The 16,546-nt window shown below is 48.3% G+C and overlaps 1 protein-coding gene across 2 annotated transcripts in view; it reads left to right on the top strand.

The window, feature by feature from the left end:
* DHX58 (DExH-box helicase 58) overlaps window positions 1-16,546 on the top strand; it is a 68,752-nt gene that overhangs the window by 27,529 nt on the left and 24,677 nt on the right. For both annotated transcript variants that reach the window (XM_075347626.1, XM_075347627.1), the window contains exons 4-8: window positions 2,255-2,445; window positions 2,532-2,648; window positions 3,397-3,523; window positions 4,513-4,704; window positions 15,141-15,397. In XM_075347626.1, the coding sequence (XP_075203741.1) occupies window positions 2,255-2,445; window positions 2,532-2,648; window positions 3,397-3,523; window positions 4,513-4,704; window positions 15,141-15,397 (884 nt within the window). The remainder of the gene's footprint in view (window positions 1-2,254; window positions 2,446-2,531; window positions 2,649-3,396; window positions 3,524-4,512; window positions 4,705-15,140; window positions 15,398-16,546) is intronic.

Below are 16,546 nucleotides of genomic sequence, written 5' to 3' on the forward strand. Positions count from 1 at the left end.
GTAGCCATATTATTAAGCCAACATTAGATCGGGGACACAACATGCTAAGGTGATTAATCCTATGCATAAGTGTCAAACCATGACCTTTGTTGGACTCTGTATGGATAGCAATGTGTAAGGGCTCATGCGCTCGTTGTGTACTTACATGGATTTACGCTGCGTATTGCACTGCAGTGTAAATGCATGCGTCCTGCGTTCACTGCATAATCTATGTAGGTTGTGCATGATACATGCGCACGTTGCTTTTTTGAAAGCAGCGATTTTGGTGCTAAAATTTTGACCAAAATTCGTGCATTCATAAAAGCAGCATGTCAATTAATTGTGCGTTCTGGATGCAGCTTCCACTCTGTCTATGGTGGGGGCAGCAGCGATAGCGCATGAAATCGGCTATTTTTAACAAAAAAACTGCATCCATTATGCAGTGTTTCTGCAGTGATTTGAAGCGCACATGTGCTGTCAAATCGTTGCAGAATATTCAGCAGTTACGTGCGCATGAGCCCTAAGTCTGTATCCGCACGTGTGATTTTTTTCCTGCGTTTTGGCTGCGTTTAAACTGCAGTGTGTCAGTCAAAATGCATGCGTTGTACTTCCCCAGCAAAGTTTATGAGAAGTCAGCAAATTCCATGCGCACGTTGCTTTTTTAAATGCAGCGTTTTGGATGCCAAATATTTGACAAAATCGATGCATTTAAAAAAGCAGCATGTCACTTCTTTTGTGAGTTTTGGTTGCATTTTCCACCCACTCTCTCTCTGTCTGTCGGTCGGTCTCTCTCTCTGTCGGTGTAGGTCTCTCTCTCTCTCTCGGTCAGTCTCTCTCTCTGTCGGTCTCTCTATCTGTCGGTCAGTCTCTCTGTCGGTCAGTCTCGGTCTCTCTGTCGGTCTCTCTGTCGGTCGGTCGGTCTCTCTCTCAGTATTGTTTTTAGGCTGCCCCCCCAGCCTAAAAATATCAGCCAGCAGCCGCCCGGAATTGCCGCATCCATTAGATGCGACAGTCCCCGGGACCTTACCCGGCTCTTCCCGAATTGCCCTGGTGCGCTGGCAATCAGGGTAATAAGGAGTTAATGGCAGCCCACAGCTGCCACTAAGTCCTAGGTTAATCATGGCAGCCGTCTATGAGACACCTTCCATGATTAAACTGTAATTGAAAGAAAATAAACACATACACCCAAAAAATCCTTTATTTGGGATAAAGGACAAAACAAAACACCCTCTTTCACCACTTTATTAATCCCCAAACACCCCTCCAGGTCCGATGTAATCCACACGGGGTCCCACGACGCTTTCAGCTCTGCTACATCGGAAGCTGACAGCTAGCGGCCATAGAGCATGACTGCTAGCTGTGAGCTCCACGCAGCAACTGAAGAGAGTCGTACTATGACGTCACTCAGGTTACCCACAGGCGGCCACAGCTGGATCCTCCAACTGTGACAGCAAGTTGCCCGAGTGACTGAAGTGAGCCGCGCGGTCAGCTGTGCCCTCACTCAGGTGATTTGCGGTCTCGGGTGGAGGACTCCATCTGGCCGCTGGTAACCTGAGTGATGGCACCGCTGATCGCGCGGCTCACTTCAGTCACTCAGGCCGCGACAGAGACAGATCAGCGTGATGACAATGAAGTCCAGTGAAGTTCATCCGAGTTCATGCTCATCGCGCGGTTCTGTCTCGCAGCCAGCCATGCTCTATGGGGATTTAGGGATGTAGCAGAGCCGAGTGGGATCGCACTGTCAAAAATGCATTCATAATGCATCCAAAATGCATGCGTTTTGGATGCATTTTTTTAGGCACACGCAGTGTTTACTGTTGTCAAAACGCTGCATTTTATTTGTCAAGCTAGAACGCAGCGTGCGCACATAGCCTTATAGTCTCCCCATGGCCCAACATCAATAGCTCAGGTGAACCACAAGAAAGGAAGAAGTCTGGCACTTACGGAGTCCATAAAACAATTTCCTTTTAAGATAAAAAAAAAATATACAGAAAGATGAAAATATTTTACTAGAAGACCTGTCACCAGGTCAAAAATGTCCATTTTCAACTTATTTTATTCCCCCTCCTCACATGACCATTCCATTTTCTTTTTAATTTGCCAGAATATTGCAGAGATATGGACTTTTTTATTTAGAGCTAATTTTTATAGTCTTTATCAAGGGTGCCTTACAGGATAATAATGTGAAGTCCTCTTTTTATGCAGATAGATCAGTTCCAATCTATTCGATGGTTTTGTAACATTTACAACCGTATTTTGTCATCTTCTCCAACAGATTTTACTCTCCTAATCATAGATGAGTGTCATCATACCCAGAAAGATTCAGTTTATAACAAGCTGATGGCAGTATACCTTGAGAAGAAGCTCAAAGGAGAGAGAAAGCTTCCACAAATTCTGGGACTGACGGCTTCTCCAGGGACAGATAGGGCAAGCACATTTGACAATGCTGTAGACCACATTTTAACGGTGAGGCTAGATATACCGTACTTCTCTGTGCTGACGTATAGCCTTACAACACGATTGTAGATCTAAAAGACATCTCTGTTTTCCAGATCTGTGCAAATCTTGACACGTGGAAGATAATGTCAGCAAAGACTTCCATCAAGAACCTTGAAGCAAATTCTAAGCAGCCCAAAAAACAATATGACCTGGTCCCACAAAGAGTTGAGGTATTAAATGAATATTAATGTTATGCTATATAACTTATTCCACCCCCGTATGACACCCCTACCTCAAAAAAAGGGTCAGCATATTTTCAATAAACATAACATTTCTGGGTTTTATTGTACGAGGGTTTATTCTACTATGGCCGGCTATGACTATCTAAGAAAGTGTCTGCATGGTGGCTCAAGACATACTGTATATCGGTGGGATGTTTTAAAACTGAGACTATGCAAAGTTACTATCTTTTTATCTTAAATTTGATACTTGGAGTAACAAGTAAAAATTGGATGTGAAGGTGAATATAGCGTTCATGAGAGCATAGCTAGGTCTTCGTCCTCACTTATTGGGTCTTTTTGAGTTGGTTGATCATGTTTTCTTTATTATTGAAGCAGTTTCCAGATTCCATTGTATGCTAGCATCTAAATGGAGACCTCCTACGTACTGTCCAGTGCTCTGAGTTATAATAATAATTATAATAATATTTGTTCACTTATATAGCGCTATTAATTCCACAACACTTTACATACATTGGCAGCACTGTCCCCATTGGGGCTCACAATCTAGAGTCCCTAACTGTATGTCTTTGGAGTGTGGGAGGAAACCCACGCAAACATGGGGAGAACATACAAACTCCTTGCAGATGTTGTCCTTGGTGGGATTTGAACCCAGGACCCCAGCACTGAGCCACCGTGCCGCCCGAGCTATGTGTTTACTATACTAATACTAAGTAATCATTCTTTTCCATCGCTCCAGGATCCTTTTGGAGACAAACTGAAGGAGCTCATGCTTGCCATACACCGGTATCTTGATGACTTGGAATATGCAACAGATTTTGGCACCCAGATGTATGAACAGAACATAGTGCTGATGGAAAAAGCAGGTGAGATTTATTGTACTCGGCCCATTATTATCATATAAATCCTGGACACTTTCTTATAGACATATTCTATTTAATTATTGTAGTTTTTCGGTATGGAAATTACAGTAGATACTTGACCCTCATAAAATCAAATGAGCAACTTTTCTGTTGTCCATTTTAAGTGAAACTCCACATTGGAATGGGAAAATTGAGAGCTAAGAGCAACTTTGAACAATGCATGGTCATCAAAGCAAGACTAACCAGGGCCAGTATTTCAAAATCTGCCAACTTTGTGGGGTTTTCTTGTGCAATGGTGTCATGAGTATTTTGTGGAGGTAACTAAAGATGACCGAACCTTTGGAAGTTCGGTTCGGAGGGTACAGTCAAACTTAAGATAAAGACCGGTTGGGACCCAGACTTGGCCCGAACCTCAATGGAAGTCAGTAATTGGGCAGTTTGTGTCTCCACCCACATGCTGCCAGCCATAATCAGAACACTTTATGCTGATGGGTGCAGCATAAGTCCATGACCCCTTCCTACCAGTGTCAACAGGTCAGGGTAGTGGAGGGGGATAAATGACATGGGAAGGGTCATACCTGGGACTGAATGGTTGAACAGTAGGGCTTACCTAAGCATTGAGACTGATGTCTTCACCCTAGGTGGTGCCATTTTACATTTCAAAATATTAGTGGACATCTGTCACCAGACAGACCTCAGGTTTATTTGATGGCCTAATGAATAATGTGTGCCCTAATAGAGGTCTCACTTGAATAAAAAGAATTATAATTATTCAATGGGCTGTAGCCAATTGTGACTCTCTCACACTATTATGGGCATGACTAGCTTTGTAGCCTAAACTTGTGAAATTAGTCTGTGGTCTAGAGAAACCATACAAGGGAAAGTTCAACTGGAAATTGTGCAGTGCCATAAAACGTGAGTTTGGTGCTGCTTTTAAGATTTCATGTTACTTCCATTGTTCTTAATCCTTATGTTATGTTGGTCTATTTCAGCGGCTGAGAATGCCAACAGGAGGGCACGAACTTGTGCAGTGCACCTCCGCAAATACAATGATGCCCTCTTCCTCCATGACACAGTACGAATGAAGGATGCCTATGACTTGCTGGAAGAATTCTATATAACAGAGAGATTCATAAAAAATTCTAAAGACGAAACCGACGTCTACCTCTACACGTTATTCAATGGTATGGGCGTGCAGTCTAAAAATGATCACACCCTTTCAATTGTAAGGCACTTAAATATTAGAATTCACCAAATATGTAGGAGCAAAGGCATATCCTCATCTTATACCTACTTGTTATCATTTTTCTGTGCGAGGTTACATAAAAAGTAGAGCTTCTGTGACTGTGACCTGTTCATAAGGTGTGGTACTGTATGACGGATATTCTTACTGTGGTATTGTGCCTGTGGTGTTGTTCAAGGCCAAAGATGAACAACCGGCACAAAGAAAAATAAACTTTTTTTAAAAATAAACGTATAAACGATACACGATTTGTAACCGATTTGCGATCGTTCTGAGACGCTCGTAGGTGTCACACGAAACGACGTCGCAAATGATGCCGGATGTGCGTCACGAAAACCGTGACCCCGACGACATATCGCACGATAGATCGTCTCGTGTGATGCCCACATTAGTCTTTTACCAAGCAAGCTATTGGGCTGCTGGGTCCCTCTGCATGTACTTATTTCGGGTCACCACTCACTTAAAGGGAACCTGTCAGCAGAAATTTTGCACTAAACCTAAAAGATTCCCCTTCTTCAGCTCCTGGGCTGCATTCTGGAAAGGTTCCTATTGTTATTGTGCCCCCTTTTAGACAAAAATAAATACTTTATAAAGTGTTACCTTTTTGTATGCAAATCTTGTTATTTGTACACGGGGGCAGGCTGTCTGGTGTCCGTTATTCTGCCTCCTGCCGCTTTACGCCATCCCCCATCGCTCAATTTCATACCTGAGGACACCGCCCAGTGCTCCCGAGGTCTCGCGAATGCGCCGTGCCACTCTCGCGGGACTGAGCACTGTGCACAGTGTGACCGCAGGTGACGTGTTGCGCAGGCGTGAGATTATGAGCGGCGCTGTGATTGTCATCAGCAAGTATCCGCCCATAATTTCGTGCCCGCGCTTTCCCCTCTGCCTCCACCGTTCTGCGCAAGCGCTGGCCAGATGAACCCACGTCACCTCTTACCCATCTTGGTGGGCGGGTACTTGCTGATGACAATCACAGCGCCGCCCATAATCTCACGCCTGCGCAACACGTCACCAGCGGTCACACTGTGCACAGTGCTCAGTCCCACGAGAGTGGCACGGCGCATGCGCGAGACCTCGTGAGCACTGGGCGGCGTCCTCAGGTATGAAATTGAGCGATGGGGACGGCGTAAAGCGGCAGGAGGCAGAATAACGGACACCAGACAGCCTGCCCCCGTGTACAAATAACAAGATTTGCATACAAAAAGGTAACGCTTTATAAAGTATTTATTTTGGTCTAAAAGGGGGCACAATAACAACAGGAACCTTGCTAGAATGCAGCCCAGGAGCTGAAGAAGGGGAATCTTTTAGGTTTAGTGCAAAATTTCTGCTGACAGGTTCCCTTTAAGTTGCTGTTTTGCAAGTGGCCTCCTACAGCTTTGCTTAGAGCCTCATGTTCATTTTTTAGAATTTTGCTTAACAGCAATAGATCAATATGTTTAACATGGATATGTAAGCCATGTATTTTTTTCCTCTATTTTCTTATAGATATTGTATTAGAAGCCTCCAAGTTTTTTTAGAACCAAATATTGATCCAAACATTGATTTCACCTTGAGGTTTAAGAGATTTATGAATCCTGTGACCAAAAGATACCACTGGTTAAGTTGGTGTATACTGAGAAAATAGGGGAAAAGGAAAAATGAAAAAGTAGAGTTCACACTCTGATCCATCTCATCACCTCTATTGGCAAGTGATACCGAGGCTGGGTTCTGATTTCCATTTAGCTGTACCCATTATAGAACAAAATAACAGAAAAATTGGCAGGGAGAGATCTATTACTTAAAGTGAACCTGTCAGGTGCAATATACACCTAGAGCCATGAGCAGTTCTGGGTGCATATTGCTAATCCCTGCTTAACCGTCCCTGTATACACTAGCATAGATAAATGGATCTTAAGAAAAAGTATTTCTAAAGATCCCATATGATATGCTAATGTGAAGCCCCACAGGTGTTGTGTCGGTGCATTACCTTCAGGGACTCCACTCGGCTGGATCTTGTCACAGGTAGGAGATCTTCTTCTTGTCGTGACGCCACTCTCAGTATTGCGGTCAGTGGGGACCGCCACTGCAGGTTGAGGGACGCCTGGGGCTGATGGTGAGTGCAGTTAGTTGGAATAGCCTCCTGAGAGTGAGGCAAGCCCCAGGGCCCTGTGTAGGGGTGTAGAACTACAAGGCGCAGAATGACTCCACACAAGCAGGATGTCTTTCAGGGTTTTTACTCACAGTTGATGGCAGGGTGAGTGACCCGGGCGTAGCTGGGATGAACCAAGTGGGAACCAGATGTCCTTCAGGCTGACTTGTGAGGGTGACTACCAACTCGCCTTCCTTAGCCCTTGGTGGTTTGGGGTAACCCCGACTTTGAGTCCCTATGGGGGTCACCCAGGGAAGATGCTGCAGCCTCTCTCCCCTTCGTTTGCCGTTTGCTTGTCGCCTGGACCAGGCCACTCCAGCTGCTTGCCTCCTGTGACCTATGGGCCCTAACTGTGGCTACGTGGCTGCGGCTTTTGTGGTGTTGTGGCGTGGGCTTTGAGAGCCCCACACCGGCAGGTTTAGCAAAAGAAAGCTGGATCTATCTCCGCTTCGGGAACTGCCGCCCGTTTGGGCCTGGTACTCTCTAGCAGTCTCCTTACTTCCCACTCCGTTGCTCTCTCTCTAGCTGAAGATGGATTTCGGGTAGCACTCCTAGTTGACCGTTCTCCCCCGTCGGTAGCCACTGCGCGGACGCTGTCAGACTACAGCAGCCCACGGGATCTGCTCCTCACTCGAGCTCCCTGGACTCTGCACTGCACCGGCTCACATCTGGGACCTTCACTGCTGCTCCTGTCTGAGCTTCACTTTCCTGCTCCTCACTCCTCCACACTCTGCTGCAGACTCTAGACTGTTTACTCCTCCTTTCCCTTTTGTGCCTGCCTACGCCACCTAGCAACCAGACTCTCTTACCACACCCCTTGAGAGGAGATGGAGGCTTTTGGCCCCCTCCACTATTCCAGTGAAGGTGAAGGCTTTTCCCCCTCCTGGGATCCCCAGGGGTCCTCTCATGGGTACATGTGTGAGACCTGATCACTATGCGCCTGTGTTCCACACCCCGGTCAGCCTTCTGGATTACCTGTATTGTACTGTCCCCAGCATGGGTGCAGTACTCAGTGGTGCCTGACCAGGTCAGGGGCGCCACATTCCCCCTTAGTTATCACCAGCACGTCCTCGGGCTGCAAGACAACATTTTAAAAATGCATAAAACATTAAAACATGTAAAACATTTTAAAAGCATCAGGTACCATACATCACCACCCTCCACCCACAAGTCCGTTAACCCACCCAAACCCTTTCAGGAGGCAGGTCACCGGTCCTTTTGGTAACCAGATCTGGGCCATCTACTTCCCCAGACCTTTCCTCCAATCTGCCTCTCCCGTTGGCCGCGGCTTCAGCCACTTCTGGCAGGATGTAGAGGCGGCTTTCATGGGCTGGTGGTTTCAGGGTATACCTGGCTTGGTGGATCCGCGCCTTCAGCCTCTTCTGGCAGGATGTAGAGGCGGCCTCCACAGTTGGTGCTGACCAGGTACCCTCTTTGTGGTGGAGAGCCAGGCCCCATAAACAGGCATGCTCTCTGGTCGCAGGCGAGCCAAGGCCCTATATACGGACGGGCTCCTCCTGGTTGCAGACGAGCCAAGCCCCTAAACAGGCTGACTCTGGTGGTGGTGGTGCCCTCTGGTGTAACTATTTACACTGCGAGAGTTTGTGGCTATAGCCAGTTCATAGCCTTAAGGTTTATTTCTCACATCAGTTTATGTGGGCACATTCTTGAACTTTAAAACGTTGCAAAACAAACTTTCCAAACTGGTCAAAACTTGCTGTACTTCACTTGAACTTATGCAGACTCCTCTTCACCAGGGCTTGGGCCTGTAGGGCTGCGGCACCTGTTGCTTTCTTGACCTTTTTCCTCATCTGTAGTTGTCTCGTCATTAGGTCTTTGGTCTTTTCTTTCTTCTTCTTTGGGACATGGCACTACATCTAGCGCATACCAGCCTCTTTCGCCTCGATGCATAGTAAACTGTACGGAGTCTCCTGTACGCAGGTTCCTTCCAGGATGTCCTCTGGGCAGATTAGCTCTGACGTCTCTCCTATTAACAAAAATACCTTCTTTTATACCAGGTGCTACGATGAACCCGTATCCTGACTTGAGGCTGAAGTCCTCCACTACTCCTCTACAAAGGGGTCCTCTGGCCTGGGCTTTGGCTCTTCTCAGGAACCTTTTCTCCTGTAGGTCTCTGGCCGTGATGTCATCTCTCTGCTCTGGGGATGGCGGTGCAGGGGAAAACTGAGTTCTGCTGCGGCGCTGCGTCTTGCGGGCTGGATTCTGCGAAGTGCAGCTTACAAGCTCCCAGGTGGGGCGGTTGGGCTGGTCTTCCTCCGCAGGAGGTGTCAGGTCTTCCTCGTCCCAGCGGGAATATGGCAGCATCTCCGGCTCTGGGACTAGCACTGCTGCTGGCTCCGGGGGCAACTCCTCAGCTTCTTGCCCTCCTCTCCCCCTTAGTTCTTCTTGGCACTCCTTTGGTGGCAGTGCTGGGGATGGGCTTCCTTCAGCAGGCCCAGGCGGGGGACTCTTCAGCGTGGTTGCTGCAGGGGTTGCCTTAGGGGTGTTCGGAGGGAGCATGTATCGGTCCACCATCTCCTGTGGGAACTTAGCCTCCAGGTCAGCCTTCAGCTGCCAGTATGCGGGGTCCTCCCCCAGCGTGGGCTTTCCAGCAGGGACCTCTTTGGACTGGGGAGCGGTGTCTGCTCTGGCCTTGCAGGCCGGGGAAAATGGTGATGCAATCTCTTGGCGGGCCGCGCCCTGTATGGCGGCGGCCTGGTCTTGGTGGGCCGCGCCCTGTATGGCGGCGGCCTGGTCTTGGCGGGCCGCGCCCTGTATGGCGGCGGCCTGGATCGGCGTCGCAGCTGCGATGGGATCTGTGCAGGCTGGGCTGGGCGTCGCTGCAGGGACCGGGTCTTGGTGGGCCGAGCAGGGCATCGCTGCGGCGGCCGGGGCTTGGCGGGCCGAGCAGGGCATCGCTGCGGCGGCCGGGGCTTGGCGGGCCGAGCAGGGCATCGCTGCGGCGGCCGGGGCTTGGCGGGCCGAGCAGGGCATCGCTGCGGCGGCCGGGGCTTGGCGGGCCGCACCTGGCATGGCTGCGGCCTGGCTCAGCGTCGCCGCGCCGGGCGCCTCTTCTGGGACCGCGGTCGTAGCAGCAGGGGTTGGAGCACTTGCGCTGGCCGGGGCAACTCTGGACTCACCCATCAGTGGCACCATCGGGATCTGAGTCGTTGCCGCTCGATCTGGCAGGCGTCGCGCGGCTCCCTCCTCGTAGGTCCGAACCGCCGCAGCCATCTCCAGAAGCTCCATGCGTTCCTCTCTGAGCTGTCGCATAATCCTGGCCTCCAGCTGATCGCAGAAGATAGCAAGCTCCCGGCACCACCAGGCAGCAGAGCCTGGTTCTGGGTATCCACGTCCGGACTCCATCTCTTCTCTCTGCAGCAGCAGGCTTGTGGCTCTCTTTCCTTCACGCCGTCTCTGGACGCTTCCGCTCTCTTCACAAGCGAGGTCAGAACTCTGCAGAGGATCTCTGGGTAGCCACACCTCTTCGTGGGCGGTAACTTCTCCCAGCGCGGGCTGCTGTTGTTTTTCAGCGCGCTTTTCATGGTGGCAATATGGCGGCGCTTCCAATTTTTCAAGCGGACCGCCTAGGCACATGGTCACCTGTCTGAACAGGTCTAGTCCTTATCCTGTTCGTGACGCCAGATGTGAAGCCCCACAGGTGTTGTGTCGGTGCATTACCTTCAGGGACTCCACTCGGCTGGATCTTGTCACAGGTAGGAGATCTTCTTCTTGTCGTGACGCCACTCTCAGTATTGCGGTCAGTGGGGACCGCCACTGCAGGTTGAGGGACGCCTGGGGCTGATGGTGAGTGCAGTTAGTTGGAATAGCCTCCTGAGAGTGAGGCAAGCCCCAGGGCCCTGTGTAGGGGTGTAGAACTACAAGGCGCAGAATGACTCCACACAAGCAGGATGTCTTTCAGGGTTTTTACTCACAGTTGATGGCAGGGTGAGTGACCCGGGCGTAGCTGGGATGAACCAAGTGGGAACCAGATGTCCTTCAGGCTGACTTGTGAGGGTGACTACCAACTCGCCTTCCTTAGCCCTTGGTGGTTTGGGGTAACCCCGACTTTGAGTCCCTATGGGGGTCACCCAGGGAAGATGCTGCAGCCTCTCTCCCCTTCGTTTGCCGTTTGCTTGTCGCCTGGACCAGGCCACTCCAGCTGCTTGCCTCCTGTGACCTATGGGCCCTAACTGTGGCTACGTGGCTGCGGCTTTTGTGGTGTTGTGGCGTGGGCTTTGAGAGCCCCACACCGGCAGGTTTAGCAAAAGAAAGCTGGATCTATCTCCGCTTCGGGAACTGCCGCCCGTTTGGGCCTGGTACTCTCTAGCAGTCTCCTTACTTCCCACTCCGTTGCTCTCTCTCTAGCTGAAGATGGATTTCGGGTAGCACTCCTAGTTGACCGTTCTCCCCCGTCGGTAGCCACTGCGCGGACGCTGTCAGACTACAGCAGCCCACGGGATCTGCTCCTCACTCGAGCTCCCTGGACTCTGCACTGCACCGGCTCACATCTGGGACCTTCACTGCTGCTCCTGTCTGAGCTTCACTTTCCTGCTCCTCACTCCTCCACACTCTGCTGCAGACTCTAGACTGTTTACTCCTCCTTTCCCTTTTGTGCCTGCCTACGCCACCTAGCAACCAGACTCTCTTACCACACCCCTTGAGAGGAGATGGAGGCTTTTGGCCCCCTCCACTATTCCAGTGAAGGTGAAGGCTTTTCCCCCTCCTGGGATCCCCAGGGGTCCTCTCATGGGTACATGTGTGAGACCTGATCACTATGCGCCTGTGTTCCACACCCCGGTCAGCCTTCTGGATTACCTGTATTGTACTGTCCCCAGCATGGGTGCAGTACTCAGTGGTGCCTGACCAGGTCAGGGGCGCCACACTAATGAGGACAGTGACTAGTCACAAGTACATTAGTCCCCTTGGCTAGTTGGCCACCTTAGCATGTAAGCACGCCTCTGTGGGCGTGTTAACATGCTAATGAATATGCAGCGTCAGAGGATGGTTGTGCTCACTTCTCTTCTTTCCATCTCGTCCGATGCTGGACTCAGTGGGCATGATCCCGGACTTTCAGTCATGCGCACTACATGAGTTTGAAGCCAGGACGCGTACACCCGGCTTCATGACGGAAAGTCCGGGATCATGTGCATTGAGCCGAAATCCATGAGTTGGACGCGATGGCAGCGGAGAGGTGAGTGGGATTATCCTCTGACGCTGCACATTCATTAGCATGTTAGCACGCCCAGAGGGTCATGCTTACATGTTAAGGGGGATGATTAGCCAAGGGAATTAACGCACTTGTGACAAGTCGCTGAAATCATTATCATATAATTTGGGATCTTTAGAAATACTTCTTCTAAAGATCTCTTTATCTATGCTACTAGATACAGGGACAGTTAGGCAGGGATTAGCAATATACACCCAGAACTGCTTGTGGTTCTGGGTGCACATTGCACCTGACCGGTTCCCTTTAATGAATCTCATTGGTGCCAGATAAACTCCGTCAGGTTTCCTTTAAAATTTCCATCATTTTGCTGGAAAAAAATAATGCAATGTGCTGAGCGATGTATTCTGGATGCCAAATCTGCAATAGAGGCTACAAATGTATGATAAAACTACCCTGTGTATAAAAAATGAATGGGAAGAAGCTATAGTATGTAAAGTCTACTTCTGTGTTTACCTGCCCCGGCCACAGAAACAAATGTACTCACAGGATGCAGCAAAACCCCTTAATAAATATGGAGGCAACAGGTGCAAAACACTGATGGATCAATCACTCACACACTGCCACTCCATGGAGGGGATGATTATGTAGCACTCCTGAGGTACCAGGTGCCACAAATGTAACCCGTGGAAACCCAAACCCCGGAATATCCGTGCCAGTAAACACACCAGCACCTTCAGGCCACACACACAACCCCAATACCAAACTGGGAGACTGCCTAGTAACAGGTAAAAGGGGAGGGCACTGATTGGAAAGTAGCCACCCAACCTGAGGGAGAGACCCAGCGAGGGGAAGGGGCCAGGGGTCAGTTGGAAAAGGCGGGAGGAAGTGGTGTGCAGTCTGTAAGGCTATGTGCGCACGTTACGTATTTGCATGCAGTTACGCTGCGATCTGCACCGCAGTGTAACTGCATGCGTCCTGTGTCCCCAGCATAATCTATGAAGATTATGCAGGAGACATACGCACGTGGCGTATTAGAGCATTCCGTGCGCTCTGCATGCAGCCCCCGCTCTGTCTATGGGAGGGGCTGCACTCAGAGCACATGGAATCGGCTTTTTTTTTTTTCTTTCTGCGGCGATTTGAAGCGCATGTGTGCTGTCCAAATCGCTGCAGAAATTTCTGCAGGGACAGAACGCTACGTGCGCACATAGCTTTAGGGAGAGTTGAAGGAAGCAGTCTGTACAAAGTCAGTCAGAGGAGAGGGAGAGAGAAGGAAGTAAAGGAGAGGAGGAGGAGAGGAGTAGTGGTAGAAAGTGGAAAGTACTGAAACTGACCTGAAGAACCACCGGAGTGCTGTAAAAAGAGTGAGGGACTGTCGAGTACGGAACCAGGACTCCAGACACCGTGGGTTACCTGTGGAAGTGTCAGACTCCAGGAACCACGGGAGGACTGTGGAAGTCTGGAACCAAGGCTCACGGGACTCAGCACAAGGCGGGGTGCAGACCCTAGGACAGTGGGACACTTTATGGTCAGCTGTCAACTCTGCAGGGCGAGAAGATCTCCAGGGTCCATCACCAACCCTTAAAGTCTGAAGTACAAGCTTAAGGGGACTGAACCCCTTAAATAGTCCAGGCTGCCTGCAATAGGACCAAGACAGAAACAGAGGGGTTCCTAAGTAGCTCTAGGCCACGGGAGCACATCAACAACAAGTGTGCATGGAGAACAGCCAACCCAGGTCACAGCTGGCACGGAGAACAAGGAGAGCGGATACACCTGGGACCAGCACCCGCAGGTTCAGGTACCACCACAGCAAAGTAAACAAGGCAAGTTAAACTATAACACTGGTGTGGACTGTTTCCTTGACAGCGCGCACTCACATAGACTGTTTACCCACTACAATCCCTATCATCCACTACTGGGGCCTAGCTCTGTTTGCGGAGGGCCCAAAAGACCTATGCTGCACAACTCCATCAGCCCCTGCAGAACCCTGCAGTGGTGGCTTCAAATAACCTGGCCGCACACCGAAAGTGGCGTAGTCGACAAAAACTATACTAATTTATTTTCTTTTATTTAATCCCCTTTTTATTTCGGACCGACTCCCGGGGTCACGGAACCAGGCATCGGCCGCGACCATGACTCCCCTGAATGTCACACACGCCTGGGACCGAGTACCCCACAGCCCTGGGGCGTCACAATTGCTTAGTATTAAAATTGCACACAAATGGCTTGTATAGAGCTCCGTTCACACATGTAAGTGCACAGTGTCTGGCTTACAGTCTATTGATGACACCCATACTATTAGATTAGGTGGGCTGCTCGGCATTAAATAAGTGCACCACACAAGAATGGAGACCCTAGTTTACAAGGTCTACATTAATGGGCCTGGCAGCATCCCGTATAAAAATATGAGAAGTGCAAAAAAATATATGATATACATATATATATATAATTTTGGCCAAGCCATTAATGTAGGCCTTGTAAACTAGGGCCACTGTTCCTGTGTGGTGCACTTATATAGTGCTGGGTAGCCCACCAAGACTAATAGTATGGCTATCATCAATAGGCTGTAAGCCAGACACTATGCACCTACATGTGTGAATGGCGCCCTATACAATCCATTTGTGTGCAATCTTAATACTAAGCAATCACCCCCTCCATGGAGTGGCAGTGTGTGATTGCTCCATCAGTGTTTTTCACCTGTTGCCTCCATCTTTAGTAAGGGGTTTTGCTGCATTCTATGGTTGCATTTGTTTCTGTGGCCAGGGCAGGTAAACATTGTTGCCCTTTCTTTCTGAATTTTTCTGAATTTTTTGAGGAAATCTTTTTCCTCTTTTTGTGGTTAAAGTCTACTTTTGGTCAGTTGTGAAGAATCTTCACCCAAAAACAATTAATTTTTTATTATAAAGAGTAGAAATATCTGTTGAAAGCCATCAAGATTATTACTTGATTTGAGCAGGACCCTAATAGTACAACTACACTACAGTATTTGCTTTCGCCTACTTGTACTCTGCCCTACAGAACTTCAAGCTTTATGTTCTACATAATAATTGCTCCTCATCCATGTCTTTTACCTATATAGATAACACTGGTGAACTTTTAGAATTGTCTAGAAACATCAAGTATGAAAACCCGAAGTTGAAGAAACTGGAAGAGATCTTGAGCGAACATTTCCAGGATTCCTCCACTGCCCAAGGGATCATCTTTACCCGTACACGACAAAGTACTCACTCTCTGTTAGAGTGGATCAACAGTAATGATTCTCTTCAAGGCCTCAACATTAAGGCTACAGCTTTGACAGGAGCGGGGCTCAGCAATCAAAGCAAACACATGACACAGGTGAGAACCTGGTGATTATTGACGTTTTTGTAGAGTATCCAATATGTCTACCATATAATAAACACCGGACACTGGACAACTAGGGCACCTTCTCCCACAGTAGCCCACAAGTGACTACTGATATTTTTCATCATGAGATAAAAAAAAGTCCTACTGTCAGACCCCAAAGTTAGGGTATGTATATAACATATTGTGTGTCTAAATTTTCGTGTTACAGTAGCAGCACTGTGTAAAGATTTTATCATATCTAATATAAATTTTCAGTATAAATTGACTAGCATTGCGGTTTTGGAATCCACAGCATGTCAATTGACGCTGCAGACTTTCTGCATGGATTTCACTGTTTCCAGTGTAATTATAAAGCTGCAGCAGTTTTGCAGCAAAATCTGTAGTGAAAGTACCACAATTTTGCCCAATTTTTGTAGCAATGGCAATGTCCTTTGTAACCATACCGTTAAAGTGTATAATTAAATGGCCCCTATCACGTAATTAAAATGGCAGCTCATCATAGTCACGTGTCAGGATAGGCTGCAGTTTGAGCTCCAGAGACGAGTGTCAAGTGACAGAGGAGCAGTATCGTTAGCACACATACCTCCAAGAACCATGGAGAATGGATGTGACAGGAGAATGAATAAATCTCCTCTGCTGACTAAGCACAAAAGATTTAAAGCTCCAGCTCCAGTTCCCCATGCTCCAACAGCCAAGGAAAAGATTTATTTATTCTCCTGTCACAGCTCTTCTTCATAAGCTCCAGTATGTGTGCTTGCCATAAAGTTCTTTAGTTTCAGTTTGAGTTTTCAGTTTTCAGTTTGAATTACATGACACTGGACATTTTATTACATTTATGGAGAGAATATGACAAGGCAGAGGTGACAACCCATACTGCTTTATTAATCATGTATGATAGCTAAGTTTTATAAAAAAAAAAAAGTGTGATGGTCTGAGCCAGCCACAACTATATTCACTTTACTAAATAACCATTTCATAGCTTTAATATAATTGTACAATTAGACGAGTTGATTCAATTCATTAATGTCTTCGAAGACTGGATTACCTTGGCAAGTCACAGCACAATTTACAATAATTTTGAAGAACACTTATTGTATAATTTCATCTTATAATTGTGCTTCAAATTCGGTCATTTCCTTC

The sequence above is a fragment of the Anomaloglossus baeobatrachus genome, chromosome 5 (assembly GCF_048569485.1).
Source record: "Anomaloglossus baeobatrachus isolate aAnoBae1 chromosome 5, aAnoBae1.hap1, whole genome shotgun sequence".
Lineage (NCBI taxonomy): Eukaryota > Metazoa > Chordata > Amphibia > Anura > Aromobatidae > Anomaloglossus > Anomaloglossus baeobatrachus.